The sequence below is a fragment of the Heterocephalus glaber genome, unplaced genomic scaffold (genome assembly GCF_053883595.1).
Source record: "Heterocephalus glaber isolate CG9 unplaced genomic scaffold, H.glaber_assembly_v1.0 deba00000818, whole genome shotgun sequence".
NCBI classification, from domain to species: domain Eukaryota; kingdom Metazoa; phylum Chordata; class Mammalia; order Rodentia; family Bathyergidae; genus Heterocephalus; species Heterocephalus glaber.
The window spans coordinates 18,475,088-18,497,971 of NW_028258164.1; the positions used below are offsets into that span (position 1 = coordinate 18,475,088).

The 22,884-nt window shown below is 49.8% G+C and overlaps 1 protein-coding gene across 1 annotated transcript in view; it reads left to right on the plus strand.

Annotated features, from left to right (window-relative positions):
* The window catches only part of Dnajb6 (DnaJ heat shock protein family (Hsp40) member B6), a 60,029-nt gene extending 39,288 nt beyond the window's left edge, over positions 1-20,741 (plus strand). Inside the window, exons 8-10 of the mRNA XM_004860323.4 lie at positions 680-750; positions 16,670-16,876; positions 19,285-20,741. Coding sequence (XP_004860380.1) covers positions 680-750; positions 16,670-16,876; positions 19,285-19,367 — 361 coding nt within the window. The 3' untranslated portion in view covers positions 19,368-20,741. The remainder of the gene's footprint in view (positions 1-679; positions 751-16,669; positions 16,877-19,284) is intronic.
* Positions 20,742-22,884: the final 2,143 nt, after the last annotated feature.

Genomic DNA, 22,884 nt, shown 5'->3' on the forward strand with positions numbered 1-22,884 from the left:
CTGCAGTTTTGATAGGAATGGTACAATTTAAAATCATTAATAGTAAAATCTTTACTTTTAAAATTTACAGTACAGGAAGGAGATCAAACCCAGGGCTTTGTGTGTGCCATGCAGGCATTCTACCACTGAGCTATATTGCTGGCCCCAACTATGTTTTCTCTTTTTTTTCTTTTTGGTGCTGGGTATTGAACTCAGGACTTTGCCACTTGCAAGGCAGGTGGAGTGCCACTGAGCTAAATCTCCGGGCTTCCGACTAAAAAAATAGTATCTCTGCATATATTTAGCAGTCACCAGGACAAAACTTACTTTTGTCAGAGTGAATCTATTTTGAGAAAGATTTTATAAATAGGGTGGGTTTTTTTTCCTTTTTCTTTTTGGTACCAGGAATCGAACTAAGGACCTTTCACTTGTGAGGCAGGCAGGTGTGGTACCACTGAGCTAAATCCTGGGCCCTGGGTGGCTTTTTTCTTTTGGTAGGAGGGATCGAACTCAGGCCCTTGTGCTTGGGAGGCAGGCAGGGGGACCACTGAGCTAAATCCCTGGCAAGGGTAGCTTTTTTAAAAAGCAGTAACATGCTTTAAAATACCCACATGAATTCATATATATCTATGTAAAATTCTCATGTTTAAATATGTATTTACTTTATAAAGGAGGTTTCTAAACAAATTCTGTCCTACAGAATTGTCGAGAATGGTCAAGAAAGAGTAGAAGTTGAAGAAGATGGACAGTTAAAGTCCTTAACGATAAATGGTAAGGAGCAGCTGCTACGCTTGGATAACAAGTAATTCAACGCACGCATTTCACAGAAATGTTAAACTATAACAAGCACCATTTGAGGATTAACAGGAACATTTTTTTGAAGATTTCAAACGAACTCAACTTTCAGTATAACTGTACCTAATCTAAAGTATTTATAAACAGCTCATCGGAGCCCCTCTTTGTCATAGACTTTTGAGTTTATTGTTGGGACCACACAGTAGGACCATTTTTTGTCTTTAAAATTGTTGTAATCTCTGTATGCACTTTGCTTTTTTATTAAACGTGATCCAAGGTAAGCCTTGACTCTTGAGTAGCGCTAGGACAAGATTGTACTCTTAACACCAGCATGGATCTGCTTTCCATTGTGTTTGAAATGTGAGCCAAGTAGTGTCCGCCTGCTGTGAAGCTAACTTTGCCAGGATGAGTCCTCCACAGAAATAATTTCCATTTTTTTCAGTATTTAGTAATGAAAGATACTAATGCATTAATGGTAATAACATTCTGGTTCATTACAAATTTAAGGATGTTTTCTAGTTGTGCATGGATGCTGGCAACTTAGTAAAGTTTTGACAATGTTTAAATGTGTAATGTTAAGCTTAGGTGTATAAAAGCTGGTAAATTGGGTCTTTGTCATTTGCTTAAAAAAAAAGAAGAAAATAAATGTGAATGTGTTGGTGCATTCTTTCTGGTGTGGGATCTGCAGTCTTCTTGTGTCGTGTATTTTGTGCTTGGGCTTCTAGTGTCCCTTCATCAGTGCTTCATTTTATCATTTAGGCGTGTGCTGAATGTAAGTTATATGTAGAATATATGAAGACTTGCTTATTTATAAATGATGATTTAGCAGTTGTTTTGAACAATTTAGAATGACAACATTTCTGTGGGGGAGGGAAGAAACAGTTTTACAAATTTTCATTCTTAAAAGTTTAGTTTTCTTGAAAATATTTGATGTAAGATCACATAAGGACAATATGTATGGTAAAAGTCAGAATAATTAAGGAGTCAGCAAAAATAAAGCTCTTTGTTTTTTCATCTCTAAAATTTTTTATGATCACCATTGGCTATTAGGATTTCAGCTGGATTTTACAGAATATTAAAGTGGACGCTGATTGTATTTGCGAGTCCCCTTTATCCTGTACCCTTGCCCCTGTTTTAGGAACAAGCAGGATAAAACTCTTCCCTGACTCCTATCAGGTGGGTGCCCATGGGAATTTCTCATGGTACCATGGGGTCTTTGAAAGAACCTGGTGAATTGCTTCTAAAAACAAGTAAAAAGCATTAAAAAAAAATCTCATAGGCCCTTTAAAAAGAAAACAACATAGTAAACATTAACTGAGGTAGTTAAAACAATCTGAGTAAAGACAGCAGTAAATGGCGACTTGTCACATTAGAAGGAGCCCAGTGTGAGGCTGCCCACACCCCTGGATGAGGTGGGTATTAGGTGTGCAACCATGCCACATGTAGAGGCAGTGGGCATTAGTTTCATGTCTAGAGCTTCAGCACCAGAAAGCCTGTGCCATGTGTGCTGGCATAATACTTGCTTTGTCATTTCTGAATGAGCCCCGGGAGCAGATAACAGCAATGTATAGGGTTCAGGAGTTTGATATTTTTCCTGTATGGAGAGGGTGAGCCATTTGATAGAGAAGTCTTGTGCTGTCATCTGGGGAGACAAGAGGATGACGACAGTCTTGTTTATCCCATGGATATTAGCTTTTTGCCACAGCTTTGATTCCACACAGGTGTTTGAACACATTGGCTGCTGCTGCAGACTCAAGTGCTGGGTGTAGCTTCAGCAGTAAGCACTAGGCTGGGTGTTAGAGCAGAAGGTGCTGGGTCTTCTGGGGGAGCACACAGGTGGATGCTCACCTTTGTGTTGTCCTCATTGATGGAATGTTGTCTCATCAAGTTATAGAATAGACAACTTGTTTTCAGGCCTGGTTTCTTGGATTTCTGATCACAGAGTTCATTGCAGAAACTTTTGAGTCGAGCGTATAAAAGCAATGTGGAGGAGACGTGGCCCTGCTTTGTGCAGGGAAGGTACCACTGTGCCTGGGATGAACAGCAGAGGATTTAAATGGCAGCTTGGGAAAGTTGACAGACTCTTTGCTGTCTGTGTTTCTAAAGTTATCATTGTAGATTGATACGAAGCTGAAAGCTGCTTGTGCCTGGGGGTGCTTTGTTCCACCCACTCCCACTGAAGACTGACTCAGCCCACAGCCCATGGCCCAGGCCCCATAGCCTATGGTCAGCCTAGCTATGGGTTCACACTCTGTTCCAGTGTAGGGTACAGGAGGCCTGGGCTCAAGGACTGCATGTGTGCTGGCTGCGTTTTCTCATCTCTGCTTAGTTTTCCTCTTCCCTGTGGTTTCTCCCATTGGGTTTGATTTCAGTTCAGTGATATTTGTTATTCCCCATATCTCTTTACAAAATTTAACCCGAAGATTCCCAAGGTTTCAGGTTTAATTTGGAAGCTCAGTAGTTACTGTTCTAATTTGAAGGATAGAAACTTTGGCACTGACTATGTTTTATCTTCCTCTGGGGAGTACAGTGGACCCTCAAGTTATGACCGGTCTGACATAAAAACAACTTGGGTTAATTAGGTTAAGGGAAGATTCATCTGTGTCTTGTTATCGATAGTGTGTACCCAGGCAAACATCCAGATCTCAGGTATATTGACTTACAGCCAACTTGAGTTGCAACCAGCCCTTGGGAGCTGATTGAGTTCGTAAGTCAAGGGTCCACAGTACTTCAAAGGGAAGGTTTCACAAGTTTGTATGGTTAGCTTGAAGTGAAGACACCTTGTGGGGTGGTAAAGTTTGAGGAGCATTGTGGGATGATCATCTTTGTAGCACTTTAAAGTTCTGGGTTTTTTTTGTTTTTTTGTTTTGTTTTGTTTTTGGTACTGGGGATCGAACTCAGGTCCTTCCGCTTGCGAAGCAGGCACCGGAACCACTGAGCTAAATCCCTGGCCCAAGTTCTGTTTATTAATTACTTACAAAAGCTTAAAAATTCCTCTTACTCTGTACTGGTTACCTACTAGCTTTCATTAATCTTTCAGGGACTACAGAAACATGGATCTCGTCTTTGTTGTCATGTGTTTTTTTCCCCCTGATACTGGGGGGGTTGAACCTTGGGCCTTTGCACTGAGGTACATCCTGACTGCTGCAATGGACCCCCTTAATCCCCACATTCTTAAAAGCTTGAGACAGTCTTGCTAAGTAGCCCTGGCTGTGCTTGCACTTGGTGATCCTCCTGCCTCAGCCTCTGATAGTGCTGAGATTACAGGTGTAGGCCACTGTGTCTGGCTTGTTTTTCTTTTAAGCACTGTAAGTTTAACTACTTTCAGAGGACCCAGCAGTAATTTGTACTTGATTCTTCCTGTTTCTGCTCTTGCTTGTCATTGGTGAAGAGGTTAGCTGGTATTACTCGGGCTCAGGGACAAGATAGAGGTAGGTGTACCCATTTCTGGAGGTTTTCAAGCACAGGATATATTCAGTCAGTTCAAATGCTTGATAGTGTGTGGTGAAGAGGAAATTGAGTTGTACTTTTGTTTTTCATAGGCATGAGATTCTGTGACCCTTTGAGGCCTTTTTAAAGTGGGCAGTACGTGCATGTTGGGTGCATGATAAATACGCTGCATTTGGTGGAATTGTGATGAACTCCTCTCTCACTGTCTTCTGAGCCCTTAAAGTCAGTCTGAGTCTGCCACTTTGTTTTGGACACTATGAAGAGCCAGTTTTCAGGTTCGACGGGCGACTTTTGTTTTCCATTGCTGGGATGGAACCTAGGCCTCACCCTGGTCTGCCGTAGAGCTACACCTCCAGTATGCTGCATGACTTTGGACTCGCGTTGCTTCTTGGTTCTTGGCTGTTGAGTGTACTGAGCTTTACTAGGGATTTGCATCATGAGTTGTACGCCTTGGTGCTACAGTCTGACCCACAGTTGGTTTTCAGAGGCAAAATGAGGGAGGATTGCACCAGCTCTTAGTGTCTCAAAATCAGTGACCACTGATTCCAGAGACTAGAACCAGCTGCAATTTTGGAGTCTTTTTTTATAAAGAGAAGTATAATTGAGCATCAGATGTCTGGTTATTGCCCTGTTTTGGGAGTGGGGCACTGTTACTGGAAATTGAACAAACCTTTGCATTGGCATTGAGCTACACCCTCAGACTTTTTTTTTTTTTTTGGTGCTGGGGATCAAACTTGGGGCCTTGTGCTTGCGAGGCAGGCAGTGGAATCACTGAGCTAAATCCCCGGCCCTGGACTTTTTCTTTTTAAGATGGGGTTTTACCTAGTCATTAAGTTGCCCAGGCTGGGATTGAAATGAGACCCTCTTGCCTCAGCTTCCCAGAGTGATGGGATTATCTTATCCTTATGTGCTACTGTACTTGGCTACTTATTTACTTGTATATTTGCTTTCTTGCTTTTGTGCAAGAATATTTGTGTGTTAAGTTAACTTGGGGTTTTCTGATCTGGGTGAGTTGGATACTTGTTAGAGAACCCCGTGTAGAGCCCACCCTCCTTTCCTGATACCCTCTCATTCAGAAAATAACATCCTGTCTTGGGTCCAACCCCACTTAGTGTTCGTATGAACAGTCTGGTCAGCACCTAGAAGTCACGTGATTCCAGTTGATTGTCACATTGTGCCTTGTGCTGTGTGAGTCTGATGCACTAGGGTGCACAGGAGCTTGTGGAGCTGGGGTTTAATGCCGTCCCTCTTACAGAGGCCTCCCAAGCTTTCCCTCTGTGTCTTCATGTTCTTTTGTGTGGGTGTTGAAAACATCCGGCTTTCTCCCAGACCTCTTGCCAGCGTTGTACTAAGTGTATGCTGTCCACAGCCCTTGTCAGCTCTTGTCCTCTGCCTTCTGCCTTTGGGTTTGTTTTTGTGTGTTTCACTCCCGTCAGTTCAGGGTCACCTGCAAGAGTGGACTCACTTGGAGGCTGTTCTTATACTCTGTGATGGAGTGTACCATCAACTCAAGGGTGCGCCCCTTGCTTGAAAATAACAGATTACTTTGGGGGAGACATTGATACCTAGGGACAACGTGGCAGACGCGTGTTCTGTCCACGATGGGGATGGAACCTAGGGCCCTCACCCATGCCAGACAAGTGCACTTCCACAGGCCTGCATCTCCAGCCCTTTCTCGCTCTTTCCCTTGAATCTTACTTTACACAGAGCTGTGAGACTGGAGAGCTGTTTATCTATCACTGTGCATGCTTCTTAATGGTGTTGCTGTGTCCAGGGGACCTGGTTATTACAGGTAGCCAGGAGAAAATTCCCTTTACAAAGCCAGTCACTTTCTGTACTCTTTGTACAGATTTTCTCCTTTGTTTTCTTATCATTAATATTGATAGCAAGCATTTTTGTCTTTATTTTCCAGTAGACTGGTTTTAGTACTTTACTGTGTTACTCTGCTGTTGGTTTCTGAAAAAGATTGTGTGTAGGACTAGAAGTCTCTTGCTTTATATTTATTAAAAATACCAATCCCGTTTTTCCATCTTTGTTTTCCTGTTGGAAAGAAAAATAGAAGTGGATGTCAGATTCTTTTTTTTGGTACCAGGGATCGAACTCAGGTCCTTACGCTTTCGAGTCCGGCAGCGGAACCACTGAGCTAAATCCCTGGCCACTTGTCAATTCTTTTTGATGGTAATTGTGCATCAGATTTTAGGTTGCCCAGGAGCAGGTCTGGGTCTTTGGAGAGGTTAGGAGCCATCCTCATGTCCCTACTCAGAATTAGCTACTGCTTGCCTTTAAGGTAATCTGTTGTGTTACATGTCCTACTTACTGGTGTGAACCGAGGGTGAGGTTCCCTGCTGATATCCCCCTTGTTAAGTTAAAAGGTACCATAAAGTCAAGTTTCTTATAGTACCTGGCTCAGCAACACAGCATGGTGTAGTGTGTGGGCTGTTAGCTTTACAATCAGAGAACTCAAAAAAGGATCATGCTGCCTGTCCCCAGCCAGGAAAAGATCCAGAGTCACAATTAAAGTGTGGTTTCTCCCTAGCCCATGTCATTTCCCAGCACTGGGAAGTGAAAAGATTGTGAAGCTAACCATTGTGGATTGTGGGCCATTGTGGATTTATAATCCTTTTTTTTTTTTGGTACTGGGGATCAAACTCAGGTCCCTCCACTTGCGGGGCAGGCTGTGGAACCACTAAGCTAAATGCCCGGCCCCTGGATTTATATAATCTTAAGATACTTTTTATTTCCATAACTGATTTGTTAAGGCTTAATTCGTGTTTGTTTATGTGGTGTCATGATCTCTTCACCACTGAACTCTGATTTCAGCCCTAGTTGATATTTTAATGGATTCCATCTGTGAGGTTGGGGTCAGTTTGTGGTTTGTCTTGTTCTCTGCATTTGTTCTGTCTGGGGGGTAGTGTTTACCTGTTCTACCAGTCCCTCCTGAAACAGTAGTTGCACTGACATTCTCCATATGGCTTTACTTACTCTCCAGCAAACGCCAGTGTCCCCTTCCCCACTATCCTCTGTGGAGGCCCTGCCCCTGGCCACAGCCACTTTTTGTTTTGTTTTCATTGCTGTACTGGGGATTGAACCCAAGCCTTGCGTGAAGGCAAACACTCAACCATTGGGCTACATCCCCAGTCCTCTTTACAAAAAAAAACTTTTTTTTTTTGAGACAGGGTCTTCTGATGCAGTTCAGGCTGGTCTTTAACTCACTATGTAGCCCACGTTGGCCTCAAACTCCCAGTGATCCTACTGCCTCAGGCTCCTGAGTGCTGGGATTACAGGCATGGATCACCACACCTGGTCCCACTTTACAATTTTAAGACTGGGTCTTGCTAAGTTCCCAGGGTGGCCTTGAATGTGTGATCCTGCTGTTTCAGCCTCCCTAAGCTGGGGATGCGTAGCTCCCAAGTGTTCTTGTAGGGGTTCAGGAGCCACTTGATCTCCCTTGCCTAGGGCCCAGTATTGTCAGTGTTCTCCACACCCCTTGCTCTTCAGCAAGAAAGGCTTGGTGGCCTCACATTGTTAGCAGAGACTTGAGACTCAGCCTGCAGTGGTGGCTTTCTACTTCACTGTGCTGGGACCTCTTTTGGGGATCATGTCTGGGGAGGGAGTCCCAGCTCAGATCCCTGAGGCTAGGGCTTCAGATAGTTCAGTGCCAAGGGGCTGCACCCCCCTCCTGCCCCTGCACCCAGCTCTGTCGGGCAGCCCCCATTGTGACCCTGTGCTGGTGGTGGGGTGAAGCAGAGCCTGGTCCCTGTGCTGCTGAGCTTGCTGGGGCAGCATCTGGCTGCATGTTTCCAGTAGGCCTGGGATGCTGAGGGGCAGCACTGAGGTTCTGTGTCTGTGGTGATCAACAACACCGGCCTGCACTCCTGTGCGCACTGGGTGTTTTCCTGAAGCCCTGTGAGTTGTAGACCCTACCTGCGGGCCTCTGGGGAGACCCAGCCATTCACCTGCTAAGATGTGTTGCCGGAGGGGGCTCCCAGGAATCTTTAGCGTCCTTGTCTGCTGTGTGTCTTTGTCCCCTGTGCTTCTTGGATTGATGCACGGCTTCCAGCCAGAGCCAGTGAGCTTTCCCTTCTTGTAATCAGCTGTTGCCTTCTTTCCTGTCACAGTATTTGGTAATCTGCCTTTATGACTCAGCTCCCAGAGGCCACTCTTAATAAGCCGCCATCAAAAATTAAATCAAAGGCTGGGTATAGTAGTGCATGCCTGTAATTCTAGCTATTTGGAGAGGCTGAGGCAGGAATATCACAAGTTTGAGGCCAACCTGGGCAATTTAGCAAGACTGTCTCACAATAATCAAAAGGGATGGGGAGAGCACCCCTACATTCAATCCCCTATAGTACCAAATATTACTTGTAAGGGACTGGAGCTGTTGTCAGTGGTAGAGAACTTGCCCACACTTGCTCATGCCTTTCTGGTCATTTACTCCTGTTTCAAGTGTTCAGGTCCTTGGCTTTGGCCTCCTATTTGCATCCCTCCTCCTTCCTGCTCTGCTTTCTCCAGCCCTGTAGATAGCGCCCTGTGCCTGTGCCCACCTCTGAGGTCTGTCTTGTGTGTGTGCACAGGGGAAGTGAAGAGCATTTCCTTTGTATCCCCTTGTATCACCTGTGGTGAACATGGGAGCAAGGTGGCCCTTGGTACCTTTCGTGTTTCAGGTGTGGTGTTGGATGGGCCAGCAGGCAGTTTGGATGTGTGTGTCACAGGCCAACAGAGTGGGATTCATGATCTGAGTATAGGACAGGTCCTTCTCTTGACCCCAAAGAGAATAAAAGGAGCGTCCCTAGCAGAGGCCTTTGGTGGTGTTTATCTGTGGAAGTCCTTTTTTGCATACTATCAGCCTGGAATCCCAAGCCCCCAGTGTGAAGATCATGTGCATGTAGCAGCTGCCACACGTTCCTGTGATGGCTTCCAGATTATCTCAGTGCTTGGCTCAGAGACTCTGGCAGATCCTGTGTCTTTCTGTTCTTTTTTTTTCATTGAACTTGGTTTATAAGGCAGAATGCTTTTTGGGTATTTTTAGTTTCCCAAATGGAAAAGAAACTTGAACTCTTATTATTATTACTTTTTTTGGTACCAGGGATTGAACTTGGGTCCTTGCGCTTGCGAGGCAGGCGGCAGAACCACTGAGCTAAATCCCCGGCCCAGAAACTTGAACTCTTGTAACCTAATCTTTGTTTTAGTAATTTATAAGTAGTAATAGTTAATATATACATAGTGCTTACTGGTGGAGTGTGCAGTTAGCATATGCAGGGCTCTGGCTTCCATCCCCAGCACCAAAAATACAACAAAAACACCTGCATCCTCTAAAAAGGGGAAAGTTTGTATCAGCAGAAATTGTACTAAAATAATAAATTATCTACATTATAGAATCAGTGAGGTTTTCTTGAACAGTGGATGCGTAATTTCTTAATAATACAAATTGTTGGGCTGGAGGTCCCATTTGACCCAGCTATTCCCCTGCTGGGTATTTTCCCAAAAGAATTAAAAGAATCATACCACAGTGATATATGTGCAATCATGTTTATAGCGGCATAGTTTGTAATAGCTAAAGCTTGGAAACAGCCCAAGTGCCCATCAACTGGAAACTGGATAAAGAAGATGTGGTTTTTTTATAAAATGGAGTACTACTCAGCCATAAAGAACGAGAAACTAGAGTCATTTATAGCTAAATGGATGCATATTGAGGCCATCCTCTTAAGTGAAATAAATAGGACACACATGTGTAAATACCGAATAGTGTCTCTAGTGTGAGAAACTGAGAGTGTAAATAAGGATTAAAAGGATTAATAACTAACAATTGATACTTTGAAATAGGAAAAGGTCCAAAGGGGTAGGGGTGGTGGGGGGAGATGGGGAAAGGAAAGAATGGAAAGGAAAAATTATGAGAAAAGAAAAAAAAATGGAAACAAAAGTCTATGGAAATAGGGAAGGGTTTAGGGGTGAAGGGCGCACAGGTAATGGGGAAAAAATAAGGACCAAGATACATCATGTTCAGGTACAGGCACCCAGTGATAAATGGAAATGTATTGTATACCTAAAATGTACCGATAAAAGAATTAAAGCAAAAAAACAAAACAAAACAAAAAAAACAAATTGTTAAGCCAAAATTGTTTGAAGAGTTCCTGTTGTATTTCTGAAGAGGAGTGATGCAGTAGCTGTGGCATCACATGGGAAGTTCAGAAAGGGGGACATGCAGAAGTGGGGTGCTTTCTGACTAGGACACGGTGTGGGCGGCTGTGATGAGGGGGCTGCCCATGCTTGCTTTGGTTTGATCTGGAGAGCTGTAGGCTGTGCCGAGAGGAGCCTGTGGCCCCCGGTGAGGGGTTGCATTTACTCCTGAGGAAGTTTGAGTGTGTTGGTGTCGAAGTCAAGTGCTGTTTTGGGAATGGTGCAGGTCCCAGGGTCCCAGGGATTTGCAAAGGCCCGGACCTCACAAGCCTGCCATGCGTCTCCTTCCCCCCTGGTGACACCATGCCATGAAGGGAAGCCGTGCTTCTCTGTCTCATTCTCAGATGGTTTCCTTGGTTTTTACGTATTATGCTGGGAGTGTTGCATTTGTTAAATTTATAGTGAGGCTCTTGAAGTTCTTGTTCAGTTGCAGGAAATGTGCAGTAATTGTACCTTAGGTGTGGTTACGGTCATCTAAAACCTCCCCCAAGGGCTTGCTGTGTTGGCTTGGTTGCCAGCTAGTGAGCTCTGGGGAAGTAAGTCTCACAGGTAGTGGGAACTGGTGGGCTTTGGTTAAAGGCAGGATTGTGCCTTGGGGGCTGTACCTGGGCCGTGCCCCTTCCCCTCTGCGCTCCTGCTCTTTGGCTGCCTGGAGGTGAGCAGCTCTCCTCCCCCTCCCCCTCCCCTTCTGAGACTTTGGACCCTGACTCAGGTCTGAAGCAGTGGAGCCATGGACTGAAGCCTCCTAGACTGGGAGCCAAAACAAACCTCTGCTTGAAGATTTGAAGTAGTTTTTCTCAGGTGTCTGTTGTGCTGAGCTATACAAGTGCATTTCGGTTTTTAATATAGTTGGCTTTGCCTTTTTCAGTTTCTTTGCAAGGTGAATTGAAGGGAAGGGAGCCTGGGGATGCTCAGCAGGGTGTACACACCTGGATGCAGTCACTATTTAGGTCTCTTTCTGGCGTTGCTCTGCACCAGGTGAGCAGTGCCTGGATCCTTCTCATATGGCCATTGATGCTGTCCTCTGGTAGTCCTGGTCTGAGTGCCCTCCTCGGGGTAGGCTGCCAGGACCTAGGAGGCGGCTATCTACTGGAGCCATGGTGTCATTGGAGACAGACAGGGGATGTGCTGTCTGTAGGGCACTCAGGCTCTTTCTGGAGGAAGAGTGTCCCTTAGCCTGTGTATAGCTGTGACCCCGTGGACCTGGGTGTTGAGGGAAGCAGGAAGGTTTAGAACCCTCTTTGTGGGTTTTTTTTTTTTTTTTTTTGGTACCGGGGATCAAACTTGGGACCTTGCACTTTCGAGGCAGGCCACGGAACCACTGAGCTAAATCCCCGGCCCCCCTCTTTGTGGTTTTGCAGTTGAGGTGAGGGGGAACTGTTTTTGATTCTGGGAAGCGAGGCTGGCGATGGGGAAGTCAGTACACAGTGTGTTCTCTCATCACAGGTTGCCCTCCACAGCACTGTGGTGGGCTATAATGCATGTAAGCAACTTTTACTTGTTACCTGGATTGTTTTCCTATTTTGAGACAGGTTCTTTTGTGTAGTGCAGGTTGGGCTCGAACTCCCTGTGGCGTCCATGTTGGCCTTGGGTTCACCATCCTCCTGCCTTAGCCTCCTGAGTGCTAGATTACAAATGTGCACCACCATGTCTGGGCCATTTACTCTTGTCAGAGTCAGATCTCATAACTTGGGTGAGGTAGATTTTTGTGTCCTCTCTGCAGAGCTGGTCTGTCCTGCAGCAGTGTCCAGGTATGCTGATGCCCCTGTCTTCTCCGGGCTTTCTGTAACTCCTCTTTCTCTCACTGCTACACACCAGGGGCAGGAATGCTGCCCACATCCCCCTTTCCCTGCTCTGTTTGTTCACCCTGCAGGGCCGTCGTTAGAAGGCAGCTTCTGTCTGAACTGGGTACCAAGTGGGTTTCGTGCTCATGCAGCAGAAAGGTACTGCCTGGCTCCTGAAGCTGGTTGGCACCCTCCTTCTTCCCAGGGTTTGGATGAATGGCGCAGGTGTGAAGGTCATCTGTGAGTGTGAATTGGACCTGTGTCTGTGTTTGTTGTTGTTGTTGGTTTTGTTTTGTTTTTTTCTTCAGTACCGGAGATTAAATTCAGGACTTTTCGATTGCCAGTCAGGCAAGATGTCACTGAGCTACATTCCCGTCCTGTCTTTGTGTGGTTTTGAGCCCTTCCCCACCACAGGAGGACAGGCACGTCCTTGGGGTTACAGGTTTGGGTTGCACTTGGCTGGCATCAGGCCTAGCCAACCTCTAGGTCACAGGGAGTGGTGCTATTGGGGACCCCACAGATGGAGAGCCTGGGGATGAAGCCCAGAAGTGCTGCATGCTTGGGAGGCTTCAAGCTGAAAGTTTAAAGCTGGATGATTGGAAGAAACTGGTGCCCAGGGCTGTCTGGGGTTCTGCTGCCCAGTGATGCCTTTGGTGTGGAACCTGGTGGGTTCCTCAGGAGCTGCTGCACAGAGGGTGGTGGTGCTGGAGTCTGGCTCTCCGCTCCACAAGCCCCTCTGCAGTGTGTTGTTTATCTAGCGTCCTCAGCACCGGCTTCCTCCCTGACGGGAGAGGGGAGTGGCAGAGGCAGGCTCAGGGGCTCAAAGGCCTGGTTAGATGTTGTCCTCCCTGGTTGAGCCTGTTCTGGGCATCCCTGGGACTTCTGGAGACCATAGTGCTGAAACCAGCAGCAGGATTACGTGGACATGGGGTGTATTTCTGGGGTATACATCTCAGTAGGTCCCTCCATTGTTGGGGTGGTGGCATTCTGACACCTTCAGGCAGTGTATAGTGGGAATAAGAGGCTTACTGAATGCTTCCTTTCCAGAAGCACCCACTGAGAATGTAGGAGAGAAATGATTCATCCATACAGTACTGGGGATTGAACCTGGGAAGCTATACCACTGAGTTGTATTGACAGCCCTTTCTAAATAAACAAACAAATTAATAAATAAATTTATTTATTTTGGGGTATTGGGGATTGAACTCAGTACCTTGTGCTTGGGAGGCAGGCGCGGTGCCACTGAGCTAAGTCCGTGGCCCTCTAAAAGTTTATTTTGAGACAGGGTCTCACTAAGTTGCCTGGGGTAGTGTTAATGCGTTCCTGCTGGCTTGAACCACTGGTAGTATTACATGGCTGACTGACCCATCGGGGTGGCATGGGACAGTCATGCACGTACCACTGGTGGTTCAGGGCTGCCTGGCAACAAGACCATACGAATTATAGCCCCATCGTGAATGTGCCTCCCTAGTTGGGGAGATTGTAGGGGTGTGCCACTGTGCCCAGCAATGTCCTACCCCCTATTTCCTTCCCCAGTCACTTTTCAGACACAGGTTTTGAGGACCTTGTGGCATCGCATCAGGGCTTTGGTCCTCGCTGATTAGAGGGTGCTCTGTTCTCCTTGGGGCAGAGACGTGGTCTGGTGGGGTTGGGGCACAGAAGCCCACTGACCCACTCAGGTTATAAGCTCTAGGTGAGCCGATGAGCTCATGTCTTACCATAGAGACTTCCAGGCAGAATGGCCCTTGTGCTGTCTCCTCCCCCTCCTTGGCCCTTCCTGATGTAGGGGCCAGGGAAGGAAGAGCTGCACTTGGAAGCAGGTATGCTGGAGCAGGGGCAGCTGCTGTTCCAGAGAGGGTGGGTGGGGTACAGAGGCTTCATGGTGGGGCTGCAGTCTCTGAGGTGGCTGTCCATCCTGGGCCCCTCCGAGGGTACACTGGTCTCCTGGGTTCTGAGTATTGGCCTGCAGGTGTTCCCGACACCCCTGCACATGAGGGTGGCACATGCAGTGGTGACAGTAACATTCAACACAGAATGTGTCTGTTCTCGGTGTGTTTTGGGGACAGTTTCTAGACAAGCCATGAACACGGAGCTCTTAGCATGTAGCACACAGCTCTGAAAGTGGGAGTTGCTGTAACCTGACCTAAGTAGAGTTGGTAGGTGAGGCCTCAGGACCCTGGTGGGCAAGCTGACCTTCCAGAGCCAGATTGCTCTTCACAGTCGACAAGTGACATTCTTTTTTTTTTTTTTGACAAGTGACATTCTTAAATGCAAAAATCTCGGGCATTTTAACTTGTATACTAGGCCCCTGATGACCAGTGACTGGGTCTGTGGGGATGAACACTTGGAGTGGGGCTGCTGTGGTCGCACCTGTTGCCTCACTGCAGCTACAGGTGCAGACAGGTGTGCAGGTGATTGGAGAGCACGCCCTGAACCACATGGTGGAGGCCCCATCCCTGTCAGTGCTCGTGCTCGGAGGAGGAAGGGAAGGCTTGGTGCTGGGCTTGCCAGGGACTGAGCTGGCAGCTGTGGAGGTAAGTAAAGTGAGGGGAGGCCAGGATACAGCAGGGAGTGTGGGGGGCCATATACCTGAAGCCATGCTTTTGTCTCACGTCACTTCAGTTGAAAAGTGTGCTTTCTGAATGTTGGATCAGACTTGGGGGCAGTTCTGTCCAGCAGCTTGGCAGGCCTGACCTCAGAAGGTCCAGAGTTAGCACCTGACTTCTTGCTCTTACAGACCCATGGGCCCGAATTGCATGCTCACTCTCCTGCATCTCCTGGTGACTGCTGGCCATGTGGTGCCACTAGGCAGGTGGAGTTGCATCCCAGAGCCCCATGAGCCCTAGGATGTGGCCAAGTGAGCAGATGTGGTTCCATTCCCTGACCTTCCAGTGCAACACCTGCATGTGGCAGTGACTTCTCCATGTATCTCATGTCCTCAGGGCTCCGAACAGTTGGGAACAGATTTACAGGCTGAGGAACTTGTTTGTTGCTGCCTGTGCCCTTCACAGACTTTGTGGGGTGGTGCCATGCCCTGATCCCCCCCGCTCCCCGGGGCCTGCTTCAAGCCCACCCTGCCTGCCGCTGTCCTCCAGCAGGACCTCCAGTTGGCAGGGTGATAAAGGGGCTGTCCTGCAGTGGTGCCAACTCCCAGGGTACTGCGGTAGTTTTCCCCTTGGATCTGTAGCCATCGGGTCTCAGGTCTTGGGCACATCCACGTGCCTGCCTGTTTTCAGGGGAACCCCTAGAGTCCAGGTTTGTGCAGCAGGCTAGCCCATCTGCAGGCTGTTGGGAGCCATGAGATGGTGATGTCGGCCACTTGCACTGTCTTCCTAACTCGCCTTTGGGTGCAGGGTTCAGTGGATCCAAAGTATTGGAGGCAGGGCTTGCTGGGGAAAATGAGGCACGAAACTGCTGCCCAGTGGACACTTGACCCAGGAGGCAGTGGGCAGCTGAGCTGCGAGCCATGGACCTCGGCCCAGGTGGTTGGTTACCCCAGGTCTCTGCTGGAGGGTGAGGTCAGCTGAGCTCTCCAGGGCTGGTGCCTTGAGGGGAGCCGATTGGGGGCTTGGTTCCAGGTCCTCACAAGTGGGGTGCAGACAAGTACTGCTATAAAACTCCTTCACCTGCATGCATTTCTTCCTGCGTTTCAGTGAGTAACACTCACTCTTGGTTGGGATAGCAGGGATGAAGAGAAGGCCAGAGTACAGGATGGTTGTCTGCCTCAGTTTACCTTGCAAGGGAAAGTGGCTCTTTCACTTCTCTTGCTTTGGGCTCTAGCTGACGTGTCTGGAAGGTGCTGAATGACTGCTGCTCATTAGGAGGAGATAGAGGAAAAGAGGGTATGGAGGGATGGGCATCCCACCACCTTTGGCTCACACCTGGGGATAAGTTCTGTATCTGACTGCCTTCAAACCATCCTGGCAGTTCAGGTGAAACCCTTTTGTAATCATCACCTTTGTATTTCATTCCTAGTACCTATCCAGTGTGCAAAACTTGTATTTGTTTTTCCAAAGACTGGAAAGAGCAGCCGTGGCATGTGCCATGTGTTGGGTGCAGGCCTGGCCCAGCTGGGAGTCCTCCCGTGACAGAGCGCCAGGCTCACAGGACTACCTCCCACAGCACACCTGTTCCCTCCTGGGTCCCCGTGATAGGGTCTGCTGCCTTCTGGGGCGCACCACGCAGCAGGTTGGCTCGGAGAACCCTTGTGAGGGCGGGTAGCTGGCCGGCTTCTGTAGTGTGAGCCTGCTCTTGCCCTCGGAAGTTATGGATATGCCCTGCAGGGTGGGCAGGGTGACACTCATTAAATTTAGCAGGCTGAATGGGCTTGGTTTTCTCCTGGCTGTTTTTTTTCCCTGCTAAAGATGAAGCCCAGGCCCCAGCAGTGCCTCGGGAGGAGCAGATCAGGACTCCTCCTCCGGATGCTTTCTCCAGAGCTACCCTCCTGGACGGTGCTCACGGCTCTCTCCATGATGTCCTTTCAGGTGTGGCTGATGAGGACGCCCTTGCTGAGGAGCGCATGCGGAGAGGCCAGCATGCCTTGCCAGCCCAGCCTTCCAGCTCCCGCCCGCTGAAGCCACCCCGGCCCGCCCCGGTGGCTAGGTCCGTGCCCCACTACGTGCTGGAGGACGACGAGGAGCAGGACAGGCCTCGGGTCCCTGGCGGCTGGGATGCCCCCATGAGTTCAGCAGGTGTGCAGAGGGGACCTGGTGTGGAGCGTCCCCCATGCGATCCACCCCCATAGCCAGCACAGAGAGGACAGAAATCAAGCCTGTGCTGCTGCATCCTTACCTGAGCGGCGGGGGGGCAGGGACAGGCACCAGGCCCTGGGGTGGAAATGTAGGTGGAGTGGTGCCTGAGCCTGTGCTCCCCTCGGAGCTCCTCCACGCAAAGCTTGCCACGATTAAAGTGGGATCCCTGTGTTCGGTGACATGCACAAGTGTGTTGTCTGAGTGCACCTCAGCACTCCTCCTCCCGTAATCTGGGGGATGAGAGCTGTCACTTGGGCTCTTGTGCTACAGCCATGTCTGCCTCTGCATCTACTTCATTTGGAGGCAGAGCAGGGCCCAGCCAGCCAGGTGCCCAGCAGAGCTTACCCTGCTGTACACAGTGACAGCAGAAGTGGAGGCTCTGCTCTCCCCTCTTGCCCTGGTCTCTGAGTAAGTTCCTCAGAAAATTGGTGTCTGTGAAGTGCCAAGGTCGCTGTGGCCCGTGGGGTGTGTGCAGCCATGGGGCTGTGGAGCAGGCTGCTGGTGCTGTGTCAGGGCGGCCCAGGTGTGGCACTCTGAGCTGGCCTACCTTTGCTGTCCCAGAGCTGTCTAAGGACTGGTTCCTTAAGTCCCTTTTCGGTCTCAGTGGGAGCTGAGCATTCCCGGGGTTGAGAGCAGGAACGGGGTGACAGAAAGAGCCTACCCTCAGGCAGGTGTCGCCAGAGCTAGGGGCGCCCAGCTGTTCTGCAGTGGCATCCAGAAAGTCTGTCCTGCACAGTACGCTCGCAGAGCTTCCCCAGGATGGGGTCCACTCCTGGTCCTGAGTGCTCTGAGGGTTTAGGAAAGGTCATGTGACGAAGTGCAGAAGAGAGTGGTGTGTAGTACTTCCCTTTGAACAAAGGATGGTGTGAACTATTGGAAAGGCACTGTGTCATTTCCCGTGTCCCCAGAGTAAGGAGTCCAGGTGTGCCCGGCCTGGAGCATCCATGCCCTCTGTGGTTGATTGCTGTGGGTCCTCCTGGCCACTGCAGAGGCATCTGCGGAGAGGAGGAGTTTTTAGCAAGGACTGTAAAGCCGTTCTTGATCGCATTGCTATGCCATTTTGTGATCGTGGCAAGGTCATGAACTGGGGAACTGGTGGATTCCCTCTTCTGGAGCAGGCATGGCAGGCTGTGTTCTTGTGCACCCTACCCTGGTGCTTTCCTTGCTGCTAGCTGGCCTGGTGCTGTGAGGACTTAGAAGAGTACCCTGGTGTAGGGAGCCCTGCTTGAACCTTCCTGCCAAGAGGGGAGAAAGCCTCTTTAGGGAGCATCTGGGAAACCGCTGCACAGTACAGCACTGGGACTAAAACTGCAAACTGAGCTGTCTCTTCAGCCTGTCTTTTTCTTGGCTGTGCTATGACCTTGGACTACTGACCTCCTCTAAAACCTGTTGTGCACTTTGGAGAGGGCTGAGGCACTTAGGTGGAACCAACAGTTCACGAAACGGAAACTTGGAAGAAGGCTCTGCGTTGTTTTGCATTTGTGACCTCTCTAGAACATGTGACCTTCAGAAAGGGAAATTTAAAGTATTCAGTATGAAAAAGATGATGAATGAAAGAATGAACGGGCCGTTTAACTTCAGTGTTTTAGGAGAGAGCTGCTTGCCTTGAGTGCCAGGACTGTGTCCTGGGCTGCAGCTGGAGGTTGTGCTGAGCCCACTCGTAGCTCCTGCTGCCCGGCACCTGTCTCCTAAGGAGACTAACTGTGCACTCAGACGTGTGTCCCTGCTGCGTGTTCTGAGTGGCCACTGGCATGGGAACCTTCATACCTCTGGAGGAGGCCCAGATTCAGCCCCAAGCCCCTCCCAAGCCACCCTGGTGTGGGCTGGGTGTAAGGCACCTGTTGTAGAGCTGAAAGTGGAACTCTGTCCAGAGGGTGAGCATCTCCTTGGTTTTGGCTGGGTGAGTTGATCATGCGGTTGTTGTCTTTAAGCACACAGCCCAGGGAGAGCGAGAGGCACTCTCTCATGGATGGCTACTGAGCCACGAGAATGACCCACCACAGCAGGGCATCCTGGCAGAGGGGTTTGCAGAGCTGCAGGGAGCTCAGAGGCAGGGTGGGGACTTGAGCAGGTTGGTGACAGAACAAACAGGTCAAGCTCTGAGGCTGAGGACAGGGGAAGGCCTTGTCCTGACAGCGCCGGCCTCCTGGCCCGGCTGCGGGGTGCACACCTCCCACCCTGTGTGCTTGTGATGTTCTCTGAGCAATGACAAAGGTTTGGCGTGCCGTTTCTACTGAGGCAGGATGTGCACCGAGGAAAGCAGTGTTTGTTGCTTTTGTTTTAATGTGGGGAGGTACTGGCGACCGCCTGCCTCTTGTGGCAGTGTTTCACAAGCCGTGTTTCCTTAGGGTTCAAAGAAGGTGGCAAGAGGAAGAAGCAGAAGCAGAGAGAGGAGTCGAAGAAGAAGAAGTCGACCAAAGGGAACCACTAGGCTGGACTTGCCCAGCAGACGCACAGTCCTGCTCGTGTGTGGCTGTGCACATGCTAGGTAGTGGCTGCCTTTCAGTGCTGTCCAGGGCCACCTCGCTTACCAGGATTATGGATGTGTGCTTATGGATTGTAGGATCAGGGCCTCGAGACAGGTGATACCATGGGTGGCGTGGTAGACATTTGGGATACAGCTTGACTCCTGACTCCGCTTTTCCCCAGCACTAAATCCACCAGCAATTTCCTCTAGTGAGCAATCCGTCTCTTTCTAGCTTCTCCACCCCTACACCCCTACTGAAGTCTTTGTAGCTGTGAAGCACAGTAAGGTATGGACAGGGAATGGGCACATGTTCTGGAGAGGACTTTCCTTCCCTGTGGCAGCTTGGTGTTTGAAATTAGAAGGAATTCATTGCAGCATAACTTAAGATATTGTGACTGCACTCGGCACAGTGGCTGTTGGTCTGTTGTTCAGAGCAGCCTGGCCACACACAGGCCATCACAAGTCACTTCAGCTGTAAAAATCATTCCTTATATTTATTGCCCTAGCTCAGTTCTCTCCAGGGAGTCCCAAATTGACTCCAAATATTGTTTAGTGTTTACTAAATCTCATAGTTTGTATCCATTTTTTTTTAAAGTAAGAAAGGTTCTTCTCAGCAAAACGACTTCTTGCTTTTATAGGTCAGAGTCATTTCATCACGCTGGGGAAAAACAGGCTGATTAACACACACAGTCGTGGACACACATAACAACATGATCGGCTATTGCGCTACAAGCTTGAACTGAACATTTCAGTTTGCAAACAAACATTGACCCCCTGAAAGTTCCTTTTATTCTATCAAATTTCTGCCCGGCTTCCCATGACCGGTTCACTTGCATGAGGTATTGCTTCTTAGCCTTTGTTTTTATTGAGCACCAGGTAGACCTCTGGTGTACCTGACTTCCTGCCTGCATATTCCTCCTGGGGGCAGTGTTCACACTTTTTTCCTCTGTCCTCTTGGAAGCAGGGCACAGTACAAAGCGTTGATGTGGTTAAAAAATGCTGCAGTCTAACCCAGCAGCACTGAAAGCAGAAAAACTTGGTGCAGTCCATGCGGCAGTGTAACAGCTTGGAAGCTAGAGACAAGCGTCACCTGTGGTTTCAAATGATGGTCACTCGCATTTGCTGTGTTTCTTTGGGTCTGATGGGAGGTGGTATGGGTGGCTGGGTGGAGAATGGCTTGGATTGAATGCTCATTGTGGAAATTGTCACCCCTAGGTGTAGTGTGTTTCAATGCTACCTACGTGAATAAAAGGTGTGATCGAGTCCAGCTACCTTGCGTTCGTTTACGGTATCGGTGAACTACACTGTTACCCTAAAATAAAGGCCTTCTCCCATGTTTTCCCTCGTGCAAGATAAATTGATGCTTGGGACGGAAGATGTGTTGCTGTCTGATGTAGCAGTCCCTTTACAGATGTCATCCTGGGAGCATTGTGTGTGACACTCCAGTCAGCCAGGGGAGGCTCCTCCTCCTCGGCCCCAGCCCAGCCAGCAGCTGCAACACCACCAGGAGTGAGCTCTTGGCAATGGAGAGGGACATTGTGGCCCAGACAGGGTGCTGGCAAGGGCTAGGCTCCTGCACGGTGCGGTTTTGTTAGGGCCAGCTGCTCAGGTCCCTGGTGCAGTCACCAGGGCTGGGTGGCACTCTGCAGCCTCGTGTCACCTGAGGCTGGTCAGAGCTGGTCATTGGTTGCCAGGGTGTCACAGTCCTGCTGCACCTGCTCATGACGAGCCCTTAACAGAGAGGCTGGGACCTGTGTCCTCAGGTGATGCCAGGGTCAGCCACAGGCCGAAACAGCTCCTCACCCTGTGGCAGGGAAGGGCAGTGTCCACAGAGCCCCTGCAGCATGGCTGGTCAGCAGCAGGGGACTCGCTCCTGTAGAGGGTGATGGCACAAGACACCTGGCTCCAGGACCTTGGGCAGCATCAGCACCGGCCCTTCCTCAGGACCCTGCTGTGTGCCACCAGCAGGACTATGTCATTGTTCCCGTGGTTGGCTGTGGGAACCTGCTGGAAGCTGGGGCAGCAGTGATTGGGTGCCTTGTCCTGAGCTGTGTTTGTCACCTTCAGGTGCTGGGTGGCAGGGTGGGGACTGCAAGGTGCCCATACATCCCACTGGGCATGGCCCTGTTCCTCTCCCCTTAGTTAAGGCTACCCGCCCCACTTCAGGTCTGGAGGAGATATGAACATCTGCAAAGGCTTCCACTCAGCCGGAAGTGACTCCCTGCCCCCCTGCTCTCAACGGCCCCACTGTAGAACTGACCTGATGCCGGAACGATAGGTAATGGGTATGGCCCAGGGGCCCACTTGGCCTTGCCCAGGGCCATACTTGGTCAGCAAGGGGAGCCATGGGATTCGGAGCCACACCTGGGTTAGGTGGGTCTTTTTCGTTGTTGCAGTCATTGCCAAAAAAGGTTTTACTCTGCCATCATTGTGTGGAAGGAGACCTAACATCCATGTGTGTGTGTGTTCCAAGTTTGACCTTTACTCTTGAGGGTCCTTGCCACTCAGGCCTGGGGCTCTGTCTTCCCTGGTCCCCACAGGCCTCTGTCCTGGCTCAGGCCATTCTGGGGACAGATGCTACCAGTTGGACACCCTGCATGAGTGGCCTCCCCTGAGTCACTCCTGCTGTCTTTGCACTATGGTCTGAGTCAGCCATGACTTCTGGGAGCCTTGGGGTGCAGCATGGGAACGGGGCCTGGAGTGGATGGGTGGCCCAGGTGACTGCTGTTGGCTGTGCCCATAGAGCAGGAGGCTGTGGCTTCTGGGGAACAGGGTTGCAGGCTGAGGGTGGTGTCCCCAGGCAGGGGCAGCGGTGGCCTCGCTCAGATGCCCAAGGACATCTAGTGAGGAGCGTATGTCCCCTGTGCCAGGGCAGTGAGCTGGGCTGTGCCAGCCAGGACCCAGGGAGGGCTGAGGCCGCCATCCCCACCAGCTACCCTTATGGAAGGAGCAGCCAGCCTCCTCTCCTGCTGGCCCTCACAGGTGGAAGGAGGTGGCAGGCTAGGGGACATCGTGCAGGGTAGGCATGCCCTGAGGTCACGGAGAGGCTGGAGCCCCAGTGAGGGTGGAAAGGGTCTGGTGTGTGTGGCCGGTCCCTGGGAGAGGGTCAGGAACAATGGCGAGAAGATGGCAGTGCAGTGTGGGGATAGATGGGTACAGCACACAGCCCTCTTGTGGCTCTGGGGCTGGTCCTGTTGGAAGGTGCCAAAGTGGGGTTGCTGGAGAATTTGGTGTTTCCCCATTTTTACATTTTCCATACTCTGAGCCAAAGCCAGGCAGGGGAGGACCTGCCATGTCAGCTGGGAGCTTGCATGGGTGGCACAGGATGCAGAGCATCTTTGCTGAGTGCCTGCTTCAGGATCCACATCCTGGGTCCACACTCACATCAAAGACCCACTTCTTTCTGAGGTGCCAACAGTGATGAGCACTGTCTCCCCGCACTGCACTCTGTCCTCTTTCTGAAGCTGACGGCGGTGGTGCG